Source organism: Hemitrygon akajei, chromosome 1 (genome assembly GCF_048418815.1).
Source record: "Hemitrygon akajei chromosome 1, sHemAka1.3, whole genome shotgun sequence".
NCBI lineage: Eukaryota > Metazoa > Chordata > Chondrichthyes > Myliobatiformes > Dasyatidae > Hemitrygon > Hemitrygon akajei.
Window position 1 is genome coordinate 200292861 of NC_133124.1, and position 18833 is coordinate 200311693.

An 18833-nucleotide genomic window follows, 5' to 3' on the forward strand; every position below is an offset into this window, starting at 1 on the left:
GGGGGAGAGAGGGGGAGAGAGGGGGAGAGAGGGGGAGAGAGGGGGAGAGAGGGGGAGAGAGGGGGAGAGAGGGGGAGAGAGGGGGAGAGAGGGGGAGAGAGGGGGAGAGAGGGGGAGAGAGGGGGAGAGAGGGGGAGAGAGGGGGAGAGAGGGGGAGAGAGGGGGAGAGAGGGGGAGAGAGGGGGAGAGAGGGGGAGAGAGGGAAAAACACGGACATTCATGTGCACATACACGCATACGCGAACAACTGACCGCACAAGGCTTTACGGTCATTGTAGTCTTTTGTGGGGTCAACACAGGTATAAAGCAGGCGTCCTGTTTCTTTCGTAAAAGCAAAAACCCTGTGGTTCTTGAGAACAGGTACTAAAGTAGGTCGTTTACAACAGCGAGCTGTCGTAAAGGGAACGTTCGAAAAGCGGGGGCCACCTGTACATAAATGACACCATGTACTAACCAGAGATTCCGTTTCTTGTGGGCATTCACAATAGATACACAGAAATACAATGGAAATCCACACACAAACAGAGAGCAACAACTAATGTGCAAAAGGAAAACTGTGCAAATACAGAAATAAATAATACTGAGAACATCATTGTCGAGACCACAGGCTGTGCAATCAGTTCAGAGTTGAGGTGAGTGAAGTTATCCACACTGGTTCAGCAGCCGGATGGCTGAAGGGAAATAACTGTTCCTGAACCTGGTCCTGGAGGGACCCGAGGTTCCTGTACCTCCTTCCCGGTGGGTGGAGGAAACAGCAACAGCAAGGCGAGAGCAGGGCCTGGATGGTGGGAGGTTTCGGTGAAGGACACTGGCAGCACTCCTTGGAGATATGCCCAACGACGTGGAAGATGTTTTTGTGACGGACTGGGTTTCATCCATTACTTATCGTAGGCTTTTCCATTCATGGGTATTGGCGATCCCATACCAGAAAACATCTATTTAGTCAACAGCCTCACCTTGTTCCGCTGAAGCAATTCTCAACACAGCTCTCGGCCATTTGTTTAACACAGATTTAATTCCTTTAACACCATCTACTTTCATTGCGACAGAAAGGGCAAAAATAATTGGAATATTCATGAGAGTCACAAAACAAGGACCGACTTGTGAAACAAGGCAACGATACAGGCCCTTCCAACCTAACGAGCTGTGCTGCCCAGCCACCCATCTATTTAACCCTGGCCTAATCACGGTTCCTTAAGTTTGTTACAGCCTGGGGGTGGTAGTGAGGATAAATTCCCTGTACCTATTGAATGCCCCAGTGGCACGTGCCTCAAATAGCCTCTGACTACCAAGTCCAGCTCCTGGCCTTTATAAGAACACAAGAAATAGGAGCAGGAGTAGGCCATTTCGAGCCTGTTCTGCCATTCAAAAGATCATGACGGATCTGGCCATGGACTCATTGCCACCTACCTGCCCCTTCCCTTTAACCCTCAATACCCCTACTATGCAAAAACCTATACAACCTTGTATTAAGTATATTTACTGAGGTAGCCTCCACTGTTTCACTGGGCAGAGAATTCCACAGATTCACCACCCTCTGGGAAACGCAGTTCCTCATCTCGGTCCTAAATCTACTCCCCTGAATCTGGAGGCTGTGTCCCCTAGTTCTAGTCTCAACTACCAGTGGAAACAACTTTCCTGCCTCTATCTTGTCTATCCACGTGTGGCTTAGCTACTCAGCCTGGCAGAATCGCTTCTACTGACAGGAGGAGCAAAAGCAGTCAGTCTGGGCAGATGAAGCTCGAAAGCCGTGACTGACAGCTCATCTGGGGAAGGGGAAGCTCCGGAGTCCCCAAGGCAATCCCACGCTGAATTCAACACTGACGGGCAACTCCGCTGGTGCCGAACTTCATCGGAACTTGCCGTTCCTTTGGCTTCGTCAGCTGTGTGGAGAGGGGCAGCCGCTACACAGGCAACAGCTCGCTCTCCACAACACTCTGCCCCGGCTCGCGCATCGCATAGACTTCCGCGTGCAACATCCACGGTCGACCCCAACCACAGGACAGTCTGCAATTAACCTACTAACTGTAAAGTCCTTGGAAACTGGGAGGGAACAGGAGCACCGGGAGGGAGCCCACACGCTCACGAGGACATCCAAACCTCTTACACACGGTGTCAGAACTGAACTCCGGTGCGCCGAGCTGTAACAGCATCACGCTAACCACCACGCTACCTTGGCCCCACTATTGATGTTGGAGGTCAGAGTTCAAGCATTTGGGAAGAGCGCAGAGGAACAGACGTGCTGCTAGGCCTACATCCCTCCAGGGCCCAAGTTGTCAGAACGTATTTCAGTGACTCTGCTCTATTGGCTGGGTCAGAGAACATGAGCCGGGAGGACGTGTCTGGATTATACAGCAAGCCTCCAATAATCTGCTGTCCAACTATTTGGAAACACCTATGGGCTCACCTGGTGGGGCAATTCCTTCAGCCTGCCTTAGCTCCTGTTTCTGCACCCTCGGTGGCCACCTCCTATCTGACAATGATGCCTATTACACAAATCCCATTTGCCTCCAATAGGCCCATTTCCCCTGCACCCTTCCTCTACAAATATCTCTCCAAATACCTTTTCAAACATTAGGCCCAGATCCCTCTGAGCCTTTCCTATGAAAATACCTTTTCAAGCATTGTCATTTTATCTGCCTCCACTACTCCTTGGAAGTTGATTCACCACCCTCTGTGTGGAAAAACCTACCCCTCGGATCTCACTTAAACCGATGTCTTTTACTTCAAGGCCCTCCTGCCCTAGGAAAAAGGCTCTGACCGTCCACTCTGCCATGCCCCTCATCATTCAAAGTCTCAATAAGGAGTGAGGGGTGACCTCAAGTTCCTCTGGGACATAACGCAGCCACCCCACTCTCTCCTCAGCAAGTGAAGCCCTCCAATGCAGGCGAGTGGGGGCAGGGTCCCGGATGAGTTCGGGCGAGTGGGGGCAGGGTCCCGGATGAGTTCGGGCGAGTGGGGGCAGGGTCCCGGATGAGTTCGGGCGAGTGGTGGCAGGGTCCCGGATGAGTTCAGACGAGCTGTTCCTGCCAGTGGAAGGGGAAAGGACAGCAGGACAGGAATGCCAACAACCAGCCAGTGATAGACCATCCAACACTGGTATCTCCCCTGACTGCTGAGAAGGAGGAAAGGGGTGGTTAAAGACAGATCCCAGCTTACAGCACTGTACCTCGATCTGCTCGCTGAACTCCTCGGTGTAGGGATTAAACCTGCTGTCCTTCTCGCCCTTATAGAACCACGTGCACCTCCGCACTTTGCTGGGAGTCTCCTGCCAGTACACCGCGTGCCTGGAGCGCCGGGCGAGGAACACGTCGTAACGCCCACCATCCGTTGCCACAACCACGTCGTCCGAGTCTGATGCTGCAAGAGAGAGAGAGAGAGAAGCCATTCGAGAGGAACTGCTCCCCCTTGTATTCATTTTCAATGCCATTCATGTTCAGATCTGCCCTTTCAAACCAAGGAGCACGGGATAACCACGTGCCCATTCCATCCCCACGCCACTCTACAGTGGGTAGAGCTGCTGCCTCTCAGTACCAGAGAACCAGGTTCAACCGTGACCCCTGGCACTGCCCGTGTGGAGACTTCATGTTCGCCCTGTGACCCCCATGGAATTTGCCAGAAGTTCCTGTTGCCTCCCGCATCCCAAAGCTGCGCGGGCTGACAGCTTAACTGACAAATGTGTGAAGGCCCGCCAGCAGATATACTTCATTGGGAGTTCGAGCAGATTCGGTATATCACCAAAGACGCTAACAAATTTCAGCAGGTGTACCACGGAGAGCATTCTGACCGACTGAATCACTGTCTGGTGTGGGGGGGCCATTGCACAGGGTCAGAAAAAGCTGCAGAGGGGCGTAAACTCAGCCAGTTTCATCACGGGCGCTAGCCTTCCCACCAGAGGACTCCTTCAAAAGGTGACTCTTGAAAAAGGCTGCATCCATCACTAAGGACTCCCACCACCCATGACATAACCGTTTTCTCATTACTGCCATCGGAGAGGAGGTCAGGAGCCTGAAGACACTCAACGTTTCCTTCCCTTCCGCCATCAGATTTCTGAATGGACAATGAACCCATGAACGTAACCTCACTATTTTTGCTCTCTCATTGGATTGTTTAATATCCATTTCCTATTGTAATTTATAGTATATTTTATATATTACACTGTACTGATTCAGCAAAACTGATTTCATGATATACTGTACGTGACAATAAACCTGATTCTGATTGGAACACTCTGGTCTCACTCAGCACACACAAAATGCTGGAGATACTCAGCAAGTCAGGCAGCATCTATGCAGAGAAATAAACTGTTGGATTTTAGCACCCAGCCGCTTCATTGGGACTTCTGCTCTTACTCTGATTGAATTCCACCCCCCCCCCCTCCCCACAGGGAGCTGTTCCAGTGATTAACAAGGCTCCAAGCTCTGGAATTTTCCCCACCATTTTACTCTTTCGACTTCTATCTCTGATCAAGCTTTTGGTCGCTTGATCGAACAGCTTCTTACATGGTGTCATACAAATGCAATTGCTGCAGCCCAAACTAAAAATCAGATGCAAATGCACGGTCTCACAATTCCTCCCCGAACAGATCTCTGCATCCCCCGAGTCAGTCAACAAACTTCCATCGAGGTTAACCTTGCCGAGCTGGGTCTGCAAGTGGCCCAGTCGCTGCCTCACGGTGACAGAAACCCGGGCTCATTCCTGACCTCAGCTGCTGACCAAGTGGAGTCTGCACGCTCTCCTTGTGACCGCATGGGTTTCACCCCAGGTGACCCTGGTTTCCTCTCACATCCCAAGGTGGAGTCAACAGCCACTGTAAATTTGCCCCTCATGGTGGGAGAATCTGAAGGGAATTGATGAGAATGTGGTTGGCACGGAGGGGGTGAATTACGTAGGATAGGGTTGAATGGATGCCCAATGGTCAGCATAGAGTTAATGGGCAGAAGGGCCTGTCCCAATCTGTATGTTTCCAGCTTTACTCGCCAGGTACCCACCAGAGCGATACTTCTCCTCCAGAACGAGGGAGTCTAGTTTACTGAAGGGGATCCACACGGCCCTGGAGTCTTCCAACTTGCAGTGGAACCAATGAGGCTGCACCAGTTCGTAAGGGCTCAACAGCGGGTCCTCCTTGGCTGTCTCTCCTTGACTTGTAGGTACTGGGCAATCAGGCAGCCCCTCTCCCTGATCCATTGTTCCTGGCGCATCCTGAAACATTCCAGAGAAGTAAACAGAGCCATTTTCATAATCCGCCTCAGTATAGTCCACAGTAACGGAAATCTCTGGCCGTTTCCTCGGGGCCCAGGCCGTACCATCGGGTGACACACCCACACATTTCAGTCCCTGTAACTCTGATCCTGGTCTGAACCGTCAGTCACCAAGCATCATCAGGTTCCTTCAGTATTCCTAGCAACATGCACAAGCACAAAATGCTGGGGGAACTCAGCATCCATGGAGGGACATTTTGGGCTGATACCCTACATGAGGAATGGGGCAGAAACCAAAATAAGGTGGGGGGGGGGGGGGGGAAAGGAGTGTAAGCTGGCAGGTGATAGGCTGAGACCAGGTAAGGGTCGATGAAGTAAGAAGCTGGAAGGAGATAGGTGGATGAGATAAAGGAGGAGGAATCTGATAGGAGAGCACACTGGACCATGGGATACAGGGAGGAGGAGCATCAGAGGGAGGCAATGGGTAGGTGAGGAGAAGGGGTGAGAGGGAAACCAGAATGGGGGAATAGAAAAAGAAAGTCATGGGGGGGTGGGGGTTGGGTTAGAAATTACCGCAAGTTTGATAATTCAATGCTCATGTCATCAAGCTGGATGTGAGTTTGTAAAGACACACACACACAAAATGCTGGAGGAACTCAGCAGGTCAGGCAGCATCTCAAGAAAAGAGTAAACAGTCGGTGTTTCAGGCTGAGGCCCATTTTCAGGACTGAGAAGGAAGGGGGAAGATGCCTGACTAAAAAGGTCAAGGGAGAGGAACGAGGCTAGCTGGAAAATGACAGGTGAAGCCAGGTGGGTGGGAAAGGGAAAGGGCTGGTGAGGAGGGAATCTGATAGGAGAGGAGAGTGGACCAGAGGAGAAAAGCAAGGAGGAGGGGACATAGGGGGAGGTAATAGGCAGGGGAGAAGAGGTAAGAGTAGGGAATGGGGGAGGGGGGATTATTTTTACTGGAAGGAGAAATTAGTATTCATACCATCAGGTTGGAGGGCTCCCAGACGAAATACAAGATGCTGCTCCTCCACTCTGAGGACTGCCTCATCCTGGAATGGGAATGGGAATGGGAATTAAAATGTTTGGCCACTGGCTACTTTGTATCCCCTTTAGCCATAGGCAAGGTCCCTAGGGTCAGTGATGTTCCTCTGTTTAAGGGCAATAGGGTCAAACCAGCAAATTATAGGTCAGCAGTGGTAGGGGCATTTATTGGAGAAGAGTCTTAGGGATTGGACGTGCTACACTTGGAAAAGCATAGACTTGTTTGGGATTTCATGGCTTTGTGCAGAGGATATTCTGCCTCGCAATTTTGATCGCTGGCAACTCAGCTGGACAGATAGCATCAGTGGAGAAAGAGACAGTCAGTTTTTCAGTGTTTAACTCTTCACCCAGTTCTGGCCTTGGATCCTCCACTCCGCTCCTCTCCCCGCAGACGCTGCCCAACCCGCCGAGTCTTTCTAGCACTCTTGGTTTTTATTTCCGATCGGCACCTTGTGTTTTGGATTTTTTCCAAATAAAATTTGGCTGTCCTACTGAACCAAACTCTAGCTCTGGGACGAGGCAAGACTCACCTGGTGTAACGGAGCGGTGTCGGGAGTGTGGTGCTGGCGGTCAGAACGAGGACCGCCCGCACCGTGAGCCCGCTGCTCGCCACAGCTGACCTCCTGATCTCCCCAAGTCGTGGAGCCGATAGCCCGACCGGCTTCCTGACCTGCAGGCCCCTGGCCGAGGGCAGATGGGTGGCAGCCGTGTCCTACGGGCTCCGGCCGTGAAAGCGTTGGAGCTGAGGATGGTGCCTGGTCATCAGTTCTCAGTGGCAACGATCCCGTTGGCGCTGTACACAGACCATTGGCCAGAACGCTGCCTGTACTTGGTTGCTCAACATCAGCAGGAACAACAGGAGCAGGCGTCCCAGCCATTTCTCGAGGCAGAGGAGCTTACACAGCCCTGGAGGAAACAACAGGTCAGTGGCTGTTCAATACACAATTTCACTACCACCACCTACTATGACACTCTAATGCTACATTCCTTTGGGATCAGTAAAGGATCTATCTGTCATGGGAGCAAAAAGCCCTCAAGTCCAACTCACTCTTCATTGTAATCAAGTTGGGACCTGACCCAATGCATTACCCATTTCCTCCCTAGATACACTTTATTAGGTACACCAGCTCGTCAAGGCAAATCTCTGATCAGCCAATCACGCGGCAGCAACTCAATGCATAAAAGCATGCAGACACCGTCAAGAGCTTCAGTTGTTCTTCAGACCAAACATTTGAATAGACAATAGGTGCAGGAGTAGGCCATTCTGCCCTCCGAGCCAGCACCGCCATTCACTGTGATCATGGCTGATCATCCACAATCAGTACCCCATTCCTGCCTTCTCCCCATACCCCTCGACTCCACTATCTTTAAGAGCTCTATCTCTCTCTCAAAAGCATCCCAGAGAATTGGCCTCCACTGCCTTGAGGCAGAGCATTCCACAGATCCACAACTCTCTAGGTGAAAAAGTTTTTCCTCAACTCCGTTCTAAATGGCCTACCCCTTATTCTTTAACTGTGGCCTCTGGTTCTGGACTCCCCCAACATCGGGAACATGTTTCCTGAATCTAGTGTGTCCAATCCCTTAATAATCTTATATGTTTCAATCAGATCCCCTATCATCTTTCTAAATTCCATGGAGTTGTGATCTAATTGACTTTGACCTTTAAATGATTGTTGGTGCCAGATGGGGTGGTCTGGGTATCTCAGAAATGTGGATCTTCTGGGTTTTTAAAAAAAAAATGCACAACAGTCTCTAGTGTTTATATACAGACAATGGTGTGAAAACATCCAGCAAGCAGCAGTTCTGTGGGGGGAAATGTCTTGTCAATGAGGGAGGCCAGACGAGTTCAAGCCGGCAGTGATTCGAATAACCACGTGTCACAACAGTGGTGTGCAGAAGAGCATCTCTGAACACACAGCACGTTGAGCTCTGAAGTGGATGGGCTACGGCAGCAGAAGATCACGAGCATACCCTCAGTGTCTACTTTATTAGGCACAGGAGGTACCCAAGCGTACGCCAGGTTCACAGAAATCCACCACACTGCAACTTAAAACCACCAACCCAGCATTAATGGCCACTCCAGAAGCAAATTACAAATTTCTGTTGTCTCCATGGGTGGAAGGTTCCCTCACATACTTACTGATGCAGGGCTTTTTGGTAGGTCAAATATGATTGCAGAATGATAAGACTCTTTGCAGAATGGAGGATCAGAGGGATCTTGGGTTCCAAGTCCAAAGGACACTCAAAGCTCCTGCAGAGGTTGACTCTGTGGTTCAGGAGGCATATGGTGTATTGAACTTCATCAATCATGGAATTGAGTTTAGGAGCTGAGCGGTAATGTTGCAGCTATATAGGTCCCTGGTCAGACCCCACTTGGAGTACTGTGCTCAGTTCTGGTCATCTCACTACAGGAAAACTGCGGAAGCTGTAGAAAGGGTGCAGAGGAGATTTACAAGGATGTTGCCTGGATTGGGGAGCATGCCTTATGAGAATAGGTTGAGTGAACGCGACCTTTTCTCCTTGGAACAGCAGAGGATGAGAGGTGACCTGATAGAGATGTACAAGATGATGAGAGGCATTGATTGTGTGGATAGTCAGAGGCTTTTTCCCCCAGAGCTGAAATGGTTGCCACAAGAGGACACAGGTTTAAGGTGCTGGGGAGTAGGTACAGAGGAGATGTCAGGGGTCATTTTATTTTTAACTCGGAGAGTGGCGAGTATGTGGAATGGGCTGCTGGCAATGGTGGTGGAGGTGGATACAATAGGGTATTCTAAGAGACTCCTGGACAGGTACATGGAGCTTAGAAAAATAGAAGGCTATGGGGAAGTCTAGTAATTTCTAAGGTACGGACATGTTCGGCACAACTTTGTAGGCCGAAGGGCCTGTATTGTGCTGTAGGTTTTCTATGTTTAAACCCGGAACATTGGCAATTCCTCCTCTCCACCATCCCCTACCCCCGATTCCTCCAGCAGATCGTTTGTTGCTCCAAATCCCAGCATCTGTACTCTCGTGTGCCTCTTTTTCCTCATTTCACACCTGAAATTTCTAGCTCTAATTTTTTTTCCCTCTATTAAGACTAACAACATTCCACCCCCAACCCCTTCGCTTCATCCAATACCGGCTGCCGGGGGAAATTGTTCCTCTCTGCCCAACTCATCAAGTCCCCTCCAAAACATATTGGAACGGACAATATCAATTACCTGTTGATATGTTCTTCCCGAGGAAGCATCACTGTGATTTGCAGCAAGTCATTCAGAATAGCCACAAGAGGCCGGATGAAGGGAAGGTGGGCAGCCTGGCAGGGTACAGGTGAAAACAGGTGGGTGGAGGAGGAGGGATGGTGAGAAACTGGGAGGCAATAGGCAGAAAAGGTAAGGGCTGAAGGGCAGAGGAATATCATAGGGAAAGGAGGAGGGGCACCAGAAGGAAATGATAGGCAGGTGAGGAGAAAATGGGTAAGAGAGGAGTCAGAATGGGGAATGAAAAATAAAGAGAAAATGGACAGGGGAAAGAAGTTACCAGAAGTTAGAGAGATCACTGTTCACGCCGTCAGGTTGAAGGCTACCCAGAAAGAACATGAGGTGACGCTCCCCCCACCCAAGAGTGGCCTCATCACACCAGCAGACAAAACCGTGGACTGACATGTCGGAATGGGAAGGCGGATTGGAATTTTGTACCAAGACAAGAGATACCGATACACATCTACCCAGCAGGGCAGACACTGGCAAGAATGAGCCCTTTGAGGGGGTGAAAGTGAAGCAACTGAGAGTTTCAGGATAGAAATAGAAGAGTACAGCACAGGAACAGGCCAGTCAGCCAACAGTTAGGCCGAACCAGCTGACAAGCAAATCAACAACACCCAAGCTCTAATCACACCGACCTACACCATGTCCACATCCCTCCGTTTTCCTTACATCCATGTGCCTATCCAAATGTCTCCTGAAAGCCTGTAATAAATTTGCCTCTACCACCATGCCAGGCAATGCATTCCAGGCATCCACCACTCTGAGTATAAATCTTACCCCTCACATCCCCCTTGAACCTGCCCCCTCTCACTTTCAATGCATGCCCTCTAGATACTCTGCCCTCTCTACATCCATGCCTCTCCTAATCTTGTAAAGCTCTATGAGATCTCCCCTCCACCTCCGATGCTCCAGAGAAAACAGCCCAAGGTTACCCAGCCTCTCATGACAGCACTCTAAACCAGGCAGCATCCTGGTAAACCTCTTCTGCACCCTCTCCAAAGCCTCAACATCCTTCCTATAGTGAGATGACCAGAATGAGAAGTTTCTCCCTCCCCTCCAAAGGGAGGTAAACCTCTGGCATTCGTTACCACTGTACTGAGGCAGAGTCACTGGCCCAAGATCGATCGATGGTTTAAGCCAGGCACCCAAGTCAAGATCTTACCGAATGACGAAGTCCTCAAGTTGACATGGCACATCAGATATTTGCCCAATCAGCTGAGGGACATTATACATGACAGCGGGATTACAACATTAGTTAGGTTACTTCTGAAGTCTTGTACAACGCTGAGATCACGACATCACGGGAAAGACGAGGCAGTACTAAGGAGAGCGCAGAAGAGATGTACAAGGATATCATGGTTTCCGCTTGGCAGATCAAGAAAGGAAATTGTTTGTAACAAACCAACTGGAAAGACTTAATTGAGTGTACAACATTGCAGGTTAATTTCCATTATCAGAGGAGGCTGATACTAGAGAATATATATTGCAAAGTAGCTGCCAGAATGATTACAGGGAAACCAACTATTTGTTTGTCTAACAGGTTGGGCAAATCAAAGACGTCAGGCAGACCTTCCAGGAGAAAATTGTTCCAAGGCATGCAACTCAACACAACACTGTTCTGTCAGAGTATCAGCTGCAATGCTGTTGACAAAGCTCCTAATTAACAGAGAGCCCAAAGACCTCAGTACAGATATGTAAACTGGTTCCAGTGCCATCAAGATTAGTTTTGTTTTTGATCACCTGCTCTACTGCATCAATTAGGTCAACTCTTGGCCAACAGTTATCATCCGATCAACGTCAAATTTCCTCACACTGCTAGTTGCCAAAACGTCCCGTGCAAAGGTTAGCGGCCAGTTTCCATGTTCCACAGCAGATGTAAACATGAGGCGTGAATTTACCCTCACTGATGTATTTCAATGGCTTGATCTATCAAGGATGTTGTATAATAGCAATCTTTCTTGAACTGCTGGGATTTAGTTTGCTATTTTGCCACTTCTCAGCTGTGTTGTCTAAATTCTAACACGCCGATTCCAAAAGGCTGGGCTCTACACTCACTAGCCACTTCATCAGTGTTGGGGTTAATTAGTATTGGGGTTAATTCGGGACCGCCATTACAGGTCAGGAGTGGCTCACGTAACGCACATCATGTTAGGAAGCTGGAATGCGAGCGAGGGGGAGCGAAACTGGGGACCCCGCTACACCGAAACTAACAGTGTCACGCGATTCAGTAAACAAAAGAAACAGGTAACTCGTGAGCATATGGCTGCGGGCCAATAAGATGGACACAAGTGCCCGATATTACCTAATATGTAACGGGGGGTTGTGCTGGGGGGAAAAGGGGTATAAATAAGAGCAGATTGTAAGGGGAAGACAGAACGCCTTCTCCAGCGACTCCGTGGATTCGCTGTGCCAGTTACGAATTCTGCAATAAAGCCACGTTTTGCTATATTCCGGTGTTAGTTGTCTCTCTTCCTAAAAGAACACAGGGCAGAATTTCAAGCCCAACATTAGGTACAGCAGTGGAACCCGGTGTAGCCCATCCACTTCAAGGTTCGACATGTTGTCCATCCAGAGGTGCTCTTCCGCACGCCACTGTTGTCACACGTGGTTATTTGAGTTACTGTCACCTTCCCCTCAGCTTGAACTAGTCTGGCCATTCTCCCCTGACCTCTCTCATTAACAAGGCACTTTCACTCACGCTGGGATGCTGACTGGATGTTTTTTGCTTCCAGAGCGATTCGCTGTGAACTCCGGAGGCTGTCGTGCTCGAAAATCCCAGGAGATCAGCAGTTTCCGAGATACTTAAAAACCAGCCCATCTGCCTTCAGCAATCATTCCAGAGTCAAGATCACATTTCTTCCCCCATTCTGATATTTGGTCAGAACAACTGAACCTCTTGACCATATCTGCATGCTTCTATGTACTGAGTTGCTGCCACATGATTGGCTGATTAGAGGTTCAGGAGTACCTAATGAAGTGGCCACTGAATGTACAGTTCCCCCCAGTCCCCTCTCAAGCAACTGCCTTTCTCTTAGAGCCTGAAGCAGCAAACCATCGTTCTGTGTAAGGCTGCACCTTTAGACAAAAGGAGTCTGCCCCTACTTTTTGTTGGTGATGCGTGTTGAGATCACCATGTGCCAGCTCAAGGAGGCATCACTATTTCTGCCGCAAGTCCAGCCCAGAGAAGGTGAGGAATTGCTTTCCCACTATTTTCAGCACTTCACAAAGCACCTTCCAGCCAGCGAGCTGTAGCTGGTACGGTTATGTAGCAAACAGAATTTGGGGACTGCAAGCTTCAGTGCAATGTTCAATCACCCCAGGCAGCAATTTATCCTTCAACTGATATTAACAACACACAATGCTGGAGGAACTCAGCAAATCAGGCAGCATCTATGGAACGGAATAAACATTTTGAACTGACACCCTTCATCAGAACTGCAAAGAAAGGTGGGGCGGAAGGGGTAAAGGGCTGAAGAGGACGGAATCTAGTTAGGTGACCATGGAACAAAGGTGAGGAGTGTAATCAGAGGGAGGTGGTAGATGGGAGAGAAAGGGCAAGAGGGTAACCAGAATGAGGAATGGAGATGGGTAGCAATTATGAGAAATCACTGTTCATGCCATCAGATGGGAGGCTACCCAAGCGGGATATGAGGGATACGAGATATGAACTAATATCAAGTTGCTCCTCCAACTTGATATTAACATCAGTGAGTAGACTTCTCCCCTTTAACCAGTACCTCCTGGCTCAAGCCTCACTCTGCAGACTCGGGCACACGTGTCTAGGATCCCCAAGGGAGAACTGCATAGCTGGAGATGCAAACTCGGGCACTTCTTGTCCCACAGGGGGACGCAAAAGATCCCACAGAAGGACAGCAAGCTACTAAGTGGCTTTTCTGACTCAACATCACTGAAAGTAATCTTGCAGCTCCTTCAAAGCCCAAGTAAACTTATTATCGAAATACAATCTACTTTGAGATTCCTGCAGGCATTTACAGGAAATACAATAGAATTTATGAAAAACACTAAAGACTGACAAACAACCAGCAGGCAAAAGAACTGAGCAAATAAAATAAAAATAATAATACTGAGAACTCGTGAGTATTGAATACTGAGATCTTGGACACTCGCCTCCAGAACATCTTCAAGGAGAGATCCCTCAAAAAGGCAGCATCCATCATTAAGGACCCCCAGCACCCAGGTCATGGCTCGTTCTCACTGCTACCATCAGGGAGTGACAGAAGCCTGAAGGCACACACTCAATGATTTGAAACAGCTTCTTCCCCTCGGCCATCAGATTTCTAAATGGGCACTGAACCCATGAACACTACCTCACTTTAAAAAATATCTATTCTTGCACTACTTATCTAATATGTTTATTGTAATTTACATTTTTTTCCAATTATGTATTCCATTGTGCTGCTACCATAAAAACAACAAATTTCATGGCATATGCCAGTGATATTAAACCTGATTCTGAACATTGGTTGTACAGCCCCTGAAAGTGAGCCTGCAAGTTCAGAATCAGATTTATCATCACCGGCATGTGACATGAAATTTGTTAACTTAGCAGCAGCAGTTCAATGCAATGCATGATAATATAGACAGAAAAAAAAGTAACAAATTTAGATGTATATTAAATAGTTAGATTAAGAACAGTACAAAACTGAAAAAATATTGAAAAATTGTGGTCGTGATCACGGGTTCAATGTCAGTTCAGAAATCGGACAGCAAAGGGGAAGGAGCTGTTCCTGAATCACTGAGTGTGTGCCTTCAGGCTTCTGTACCTCCTTCCTGATGTGGAATAATTTCAGAGCTCTGGTGAGTGAAGTTACCACACTGCTTTAGGAGCTTAGTGGCTGAAGGGCGATAACTCTTCCTGAACTTTGTGGTGTGGAGCTTGATGCTTTGCGAGATGGCAACAGTGAGAAGCGAGCATGGCCTGGATGGTCAGGGGCCTACGTGATGAATCCCGCTGTCTTGTGGCAATGCTCCATGTAAATATGCTCAACGGTGGGTGGGGCTTTCCTGTGACGGACTGGCCTGTCCACCGCTTCCTGTTGACCTTTACCCTCATCACAATGCTGGGAGATTTCTCAGCACCAATCCCCTGCTTACAGCAAAGGCTGCCACTTCAGAAACAGCAGTCCTGATTACCAGGCCAAGACAGAAAAAATTACATTTACAAAGCCCGCTTCATCAGGCTGTTCTTCACAGGCCGTGTCGTTCAGAACAATACGCTTTGTCTGCACAATTGAGTACAATGCCGCACACTGGGCAGGGTTTACTCTCACAACAGCTTTCCCTGGGTTCCATCAGGCTGCTGTCGAGCCCCGAATGTTCTGTCCAATCAGCAACTTTGCTCCCTCAACCAAGAGGAACTTCCCGGTGGCCAAACATTTCAATTGCAATCCTCATCCACATTCCGACATGTCAGCCCATGGCCCCCTCTCGTTCCACGATGAGGGTGGAGGAGCAACACCTTGTACTCCATCTGAGTACCAACTGATGGCACGAATATCAATTTCTCCTTCCAGTAAAATAAATTCCCTCCCCTCCCCTTCTTCTATTCCTCATTTTGACCTCTTGCCTCTTCTCATCTCCTACCACCTCCTCCTGGGTCCTCTCCTCCTTCCCATTCTCCTATGGTCCATTCTCTTCTCCTATCAGATTCCTTCCTCTCCAGCCCTTTGCCTTTCCTACTCACCTTTAGGAATTCTCCTTCCCCTCCACCTATCTGTTCTGGAATCTTCCTAGCTTCCTTTCCAGCCCCGAAGGAGGGTCTCGGCCTGAAACATCAACCGTCTATTCTTTTCCATAGATGTTGCCCAACCCTACTGAAATCCTCCAGCATTGTGTGTGTGTAGCTTCCCCACCCCCACCCTCTTTTCACCTTCTTTGCACCCAAGAAGGGTACAGGCTCAAATGGACATCAACTCAAATTACTTGTGCACGCTGAGAACGCGGAGTGTGGCTTGTGCAGAGAAAAGTTATTTCATATCGCAACTGGTCTCATTTGAGGACCCGGGGAGGTTTTAAACTGTTTTCAGTAGATATGTCTGAACAAAACATTCATCTGCAATTATAACAAAAGATAGCAGAACACCTGTGAAAGTGTGAAGATTCAAACAGCCAATACCTTGAGTTGGTCATCGTTCAGTCAAACTAGAAGTTACAAAACAAGCGCTTTCCAAAATTGGAGGAAAGGGGTTTTGCTGGTATTGTGGTAACAGAGAAACATTTGAGAGAGTGTAGAGACATGGACTAACAAATCACTCCTGTACTCTTTGTAGTTTAATGACAAGGTGAACAAAACTGTACACAAATATGGCCTCACCAGTGTCTAGTACATTGGTTTCCGGTTAATTGGGCCAGCCACATTATTTGGGACAACTCTTAAAACACAAAAACTAATCCAGAAAATAGCCATGATTCTCTTCATTTATTTGGGACACACGCCTCTCAATTGGGACAGGAGAATGCTGCCAGTTCTAACTTGAGTCAGTCATGTGTATTTGTATAGCCATTAGATGCTACACTGTGCTTAGAATGAACAGTTTTTAAAAAGTGTCAGTTGCATGCGTTTTTGTTCAAAAACCAGCGATTTTTGACAGACAGCTGCCAAGAAAGCAGCATTTGATTAAGACAATTCAGAACTGTTTTACTCAACTGTTTTACTTCAAGCAACCAGGCTTGGAGGTGCCAAAAACCGGCAGGAGTGAAAATGAAACTATTTCACCACTTCGACAAGCTAGGAACTACAAAGAATTTTGACAATCATCTTGAATGTTGAAATGAAAAATGGAGATTTGGAGGATGTAATCGTTGACAGGATTGTATGAAGGCAGACCATTATCATCTGCACGAGGTGTCTGTACTGAATTTGTTCATTTATAGTCAATCAAAAGAAAATGGCAGTGTAGGCTGGATGAATTCCTCCGTCAGTAACCAGTAGGAACTAAAACAGTTTATAGAACTGTAGTATTGGTACTTTTTAAATTAGTTCTGTGTTCATTTAAATACATAATTTGTTACTCAGTTAAATGGTAGGCTCTTTTTTTCTTAAATACCTTTTTACTTTTTCCATGAAAAATCAACTAATTGGAGCAGTCGCTTAATTTGAGCAGAAGTATACAGGTCCCAATGTGCCCCAATTAACTGGAACCCATTGTAATATCCTAACGTTGTCAGCAAGTGTTCCAAACATGCTTTTCTCTCTGTCACAGCTTTTAGGGAATTACATTCATGTACCCCAAGGCCCCTCTGTTCTACCAAACCTTCCAGGCCTCTGCTATTTACTACACAGGTGCTGTCCTGGTTCAACATCCCAAAATACAGGACCTTGACCTCCATGGGCGAGTACTTGGCCCATTTTCCTCAGTTGAGATATATCCTGCTGTAATCTTAAACAACCCTCGTCAGAGTCTACTATACTAACAATTATGCACCACCCAGAAAGTTTCTAACCAGGCCACCTACATTCACACCCAAACCATCACTACACGCGACAAACAACATTCCTTCCCTGCGCATCGCCCCCAGAAAACCCACGGGCGCAGATTTGATTGAATTGGCAGAAGGATTGAAAGGGAAGAGGAAAAGTCACTCTCAGTGGGGGTGGGGGGGGGGCAATAGAACTCACCTCTTAAACGATACTGGAGGCAAAAATTCCTTTACCCCGTTGAAAGCTGCAGGAGTATAGAGCAGGTGCTAGAAGGTGGGACAAGGGTGGGGGAACTGTCTGTCACGCGCACTATGAGTCACAGTGCATTCCTCGCTGTAAACGTCCCACCATGCCATTTGTACACTAGCAAATGAGAGGAAGCCCTGCGTAGGAAAGTGGTACAGTATTCATAACTAGGAAGGCAGTGTTACTAATACACATTTGCAAATAATGAGGCACTTGTTCTTCAGGGTTGCTTCAGACTCAACAAGCTCCGGTACCAACTGTAATCAGATCATCTTTTCTTTTTTGTTGATGCTAATTGAAGGGAGTAAACATGGAAAACGTCCCCGACATCCTCCAAAATAAGTCTAACTGGGAAAACAAACACAGGGCCTCAACTGAACGACTCCTTAGCACTTCAAACAACGAGCACGCCCCTCCCGTACCGGAGAGTCTTTGGGGAGTGGGGGATTCTTCAACTACCTACAACTGAATCCGTAAAGAACTATTATGTGAGTATCAGAGTTACTCACATGAAACGGCGGCCGAAGAATAATTAACTGCGAGCCTTGGTTCCAGTGACGACTGAATACAATGACGATTGAAGTCCCGGTGTGTTTTTTTAAAAGTCTTTCCCGGGCAGCGCAGTGGCTGCAACAAAATGTTGCAAATTCGAAACGTTACTTCCGAAATGGAACGTTAATACAAACTCGCAGGTCAAGATTCCAAACGCGTACCGCTTGCAGAGCGGAATTAACCTGCAGCAGAGGCCTGCAGCCGAGTTAGGCACTGCCCGGCTCTGGGAGACGCGCACTAAGCGGTCTCATTCGTCCCTCCTCCTCCTCCTCTTCATCGCCGCTCTTCCACCAGCGCCTTCTCCAACGTTTCTCTTTCGCATCGCTTTTGTTTCCCTTGAAGATCTCTAACCGCATTCGTTCCACTCCAAAGTCCTTAATAAACAAAAACGTCAACGAGAGCAAAGGTCAAGCGGCGTCAGCTCGTGGATGGGATTTGTCAAATGTAGCTCTTTGTATTATCTCCCTAATCAGGCAGATTGCGCCGATGCAAATGTTTGTTCCCTACTGGGTTTATATTACTAACGAGGAAGCTGTGACCGGGAGCGGCACTCTTCGTCCAAGACCGCCCCCTACTGGAACTGGCTGAATTGAGGATAAAGGCGGAAAATACCCCAGCTGTCTTTGGTGACTGACGGCAGAAGGGAATGCATGATCAATTAGTGGTCAGATCCTGATTTATTACCGCCGTTTTATATGACGTAAAATATGTTTGGCGGCAACAGTACAGTGCAAAAGCATAAAATCACTACAAATTAAAAAATAAATAAACAGTACAAATGAAGAATAATGAGGGTATTGGTTTATTATTGTTACATGGGCCAAGACGCTCTGTCTGTCTGCAGATCAAATCAATACACAGTGCATTGAAGTTGAGCAAAGTAAAGCAAAAACAATGCAGAGTAAAGTGCAAAACCTACAGAGAAAGAGCAGTGCAAAAACACAATAAGGTCATAATGAGGAAGATCGTGAGGTCGAGAGTCCCTCTTAAAGTACAAAAGGTCTGTTCGAGAGTCCGAAAAACAGCGGGATAGAAGCTCACCTCGAGCCCGGTGGTACGCGATGCCTGGTGGGAGAAGAGAGAATGTCCATGTTGGGT

General features: G+C 48.0%; 1 protein-coding gene across 4 annotated transcripts in view; it reads right to left on the bottom strand.

Moving 5' to 3' along the window:
* LOC140734551 (triacylglycerol hydrolase DDHD2-like) overlaps nt 1–18343 on the bottom strand; it is a 45949-nt gene extending 27606 nt beyond the window's left edge. Inside the window, exons 1-5 of one of the 4 annotated variants that reach the window (XM_073058691.1) lie at nt 17693–18343; nt 17136–17320; nt 6782–7157; nt 4992–5202; nt 3170–3360 (exon numbers count right to left, since the gene is read on the bottom strand). In XM_073058691.1, coding sequence (XP_072914792.1) covers nt 3170–3360; nt 4992–5202; nt 6782–7129 — 750 coding nt within the window. In that variant the 5' untranslated portion in view covers nt 7130–7157; nt 17136–17320; nt 17693–18343. Of the gene's footprint in view, nt 1–3169; nt 3361–4991; nt 5203–6192; nt 6260–6781; nt 7158–9451; nt 9573–17135; nt 17321–17692 lie in introns of those variants that run through there. The other 3 variants (XM_073058681.1, XM_073058698.1, XM_073058707.1) reach the window with 3 other exon arrangements.
* Between the last annotated feature and the right edge of the window lie 490 nt (nt 18344–18833).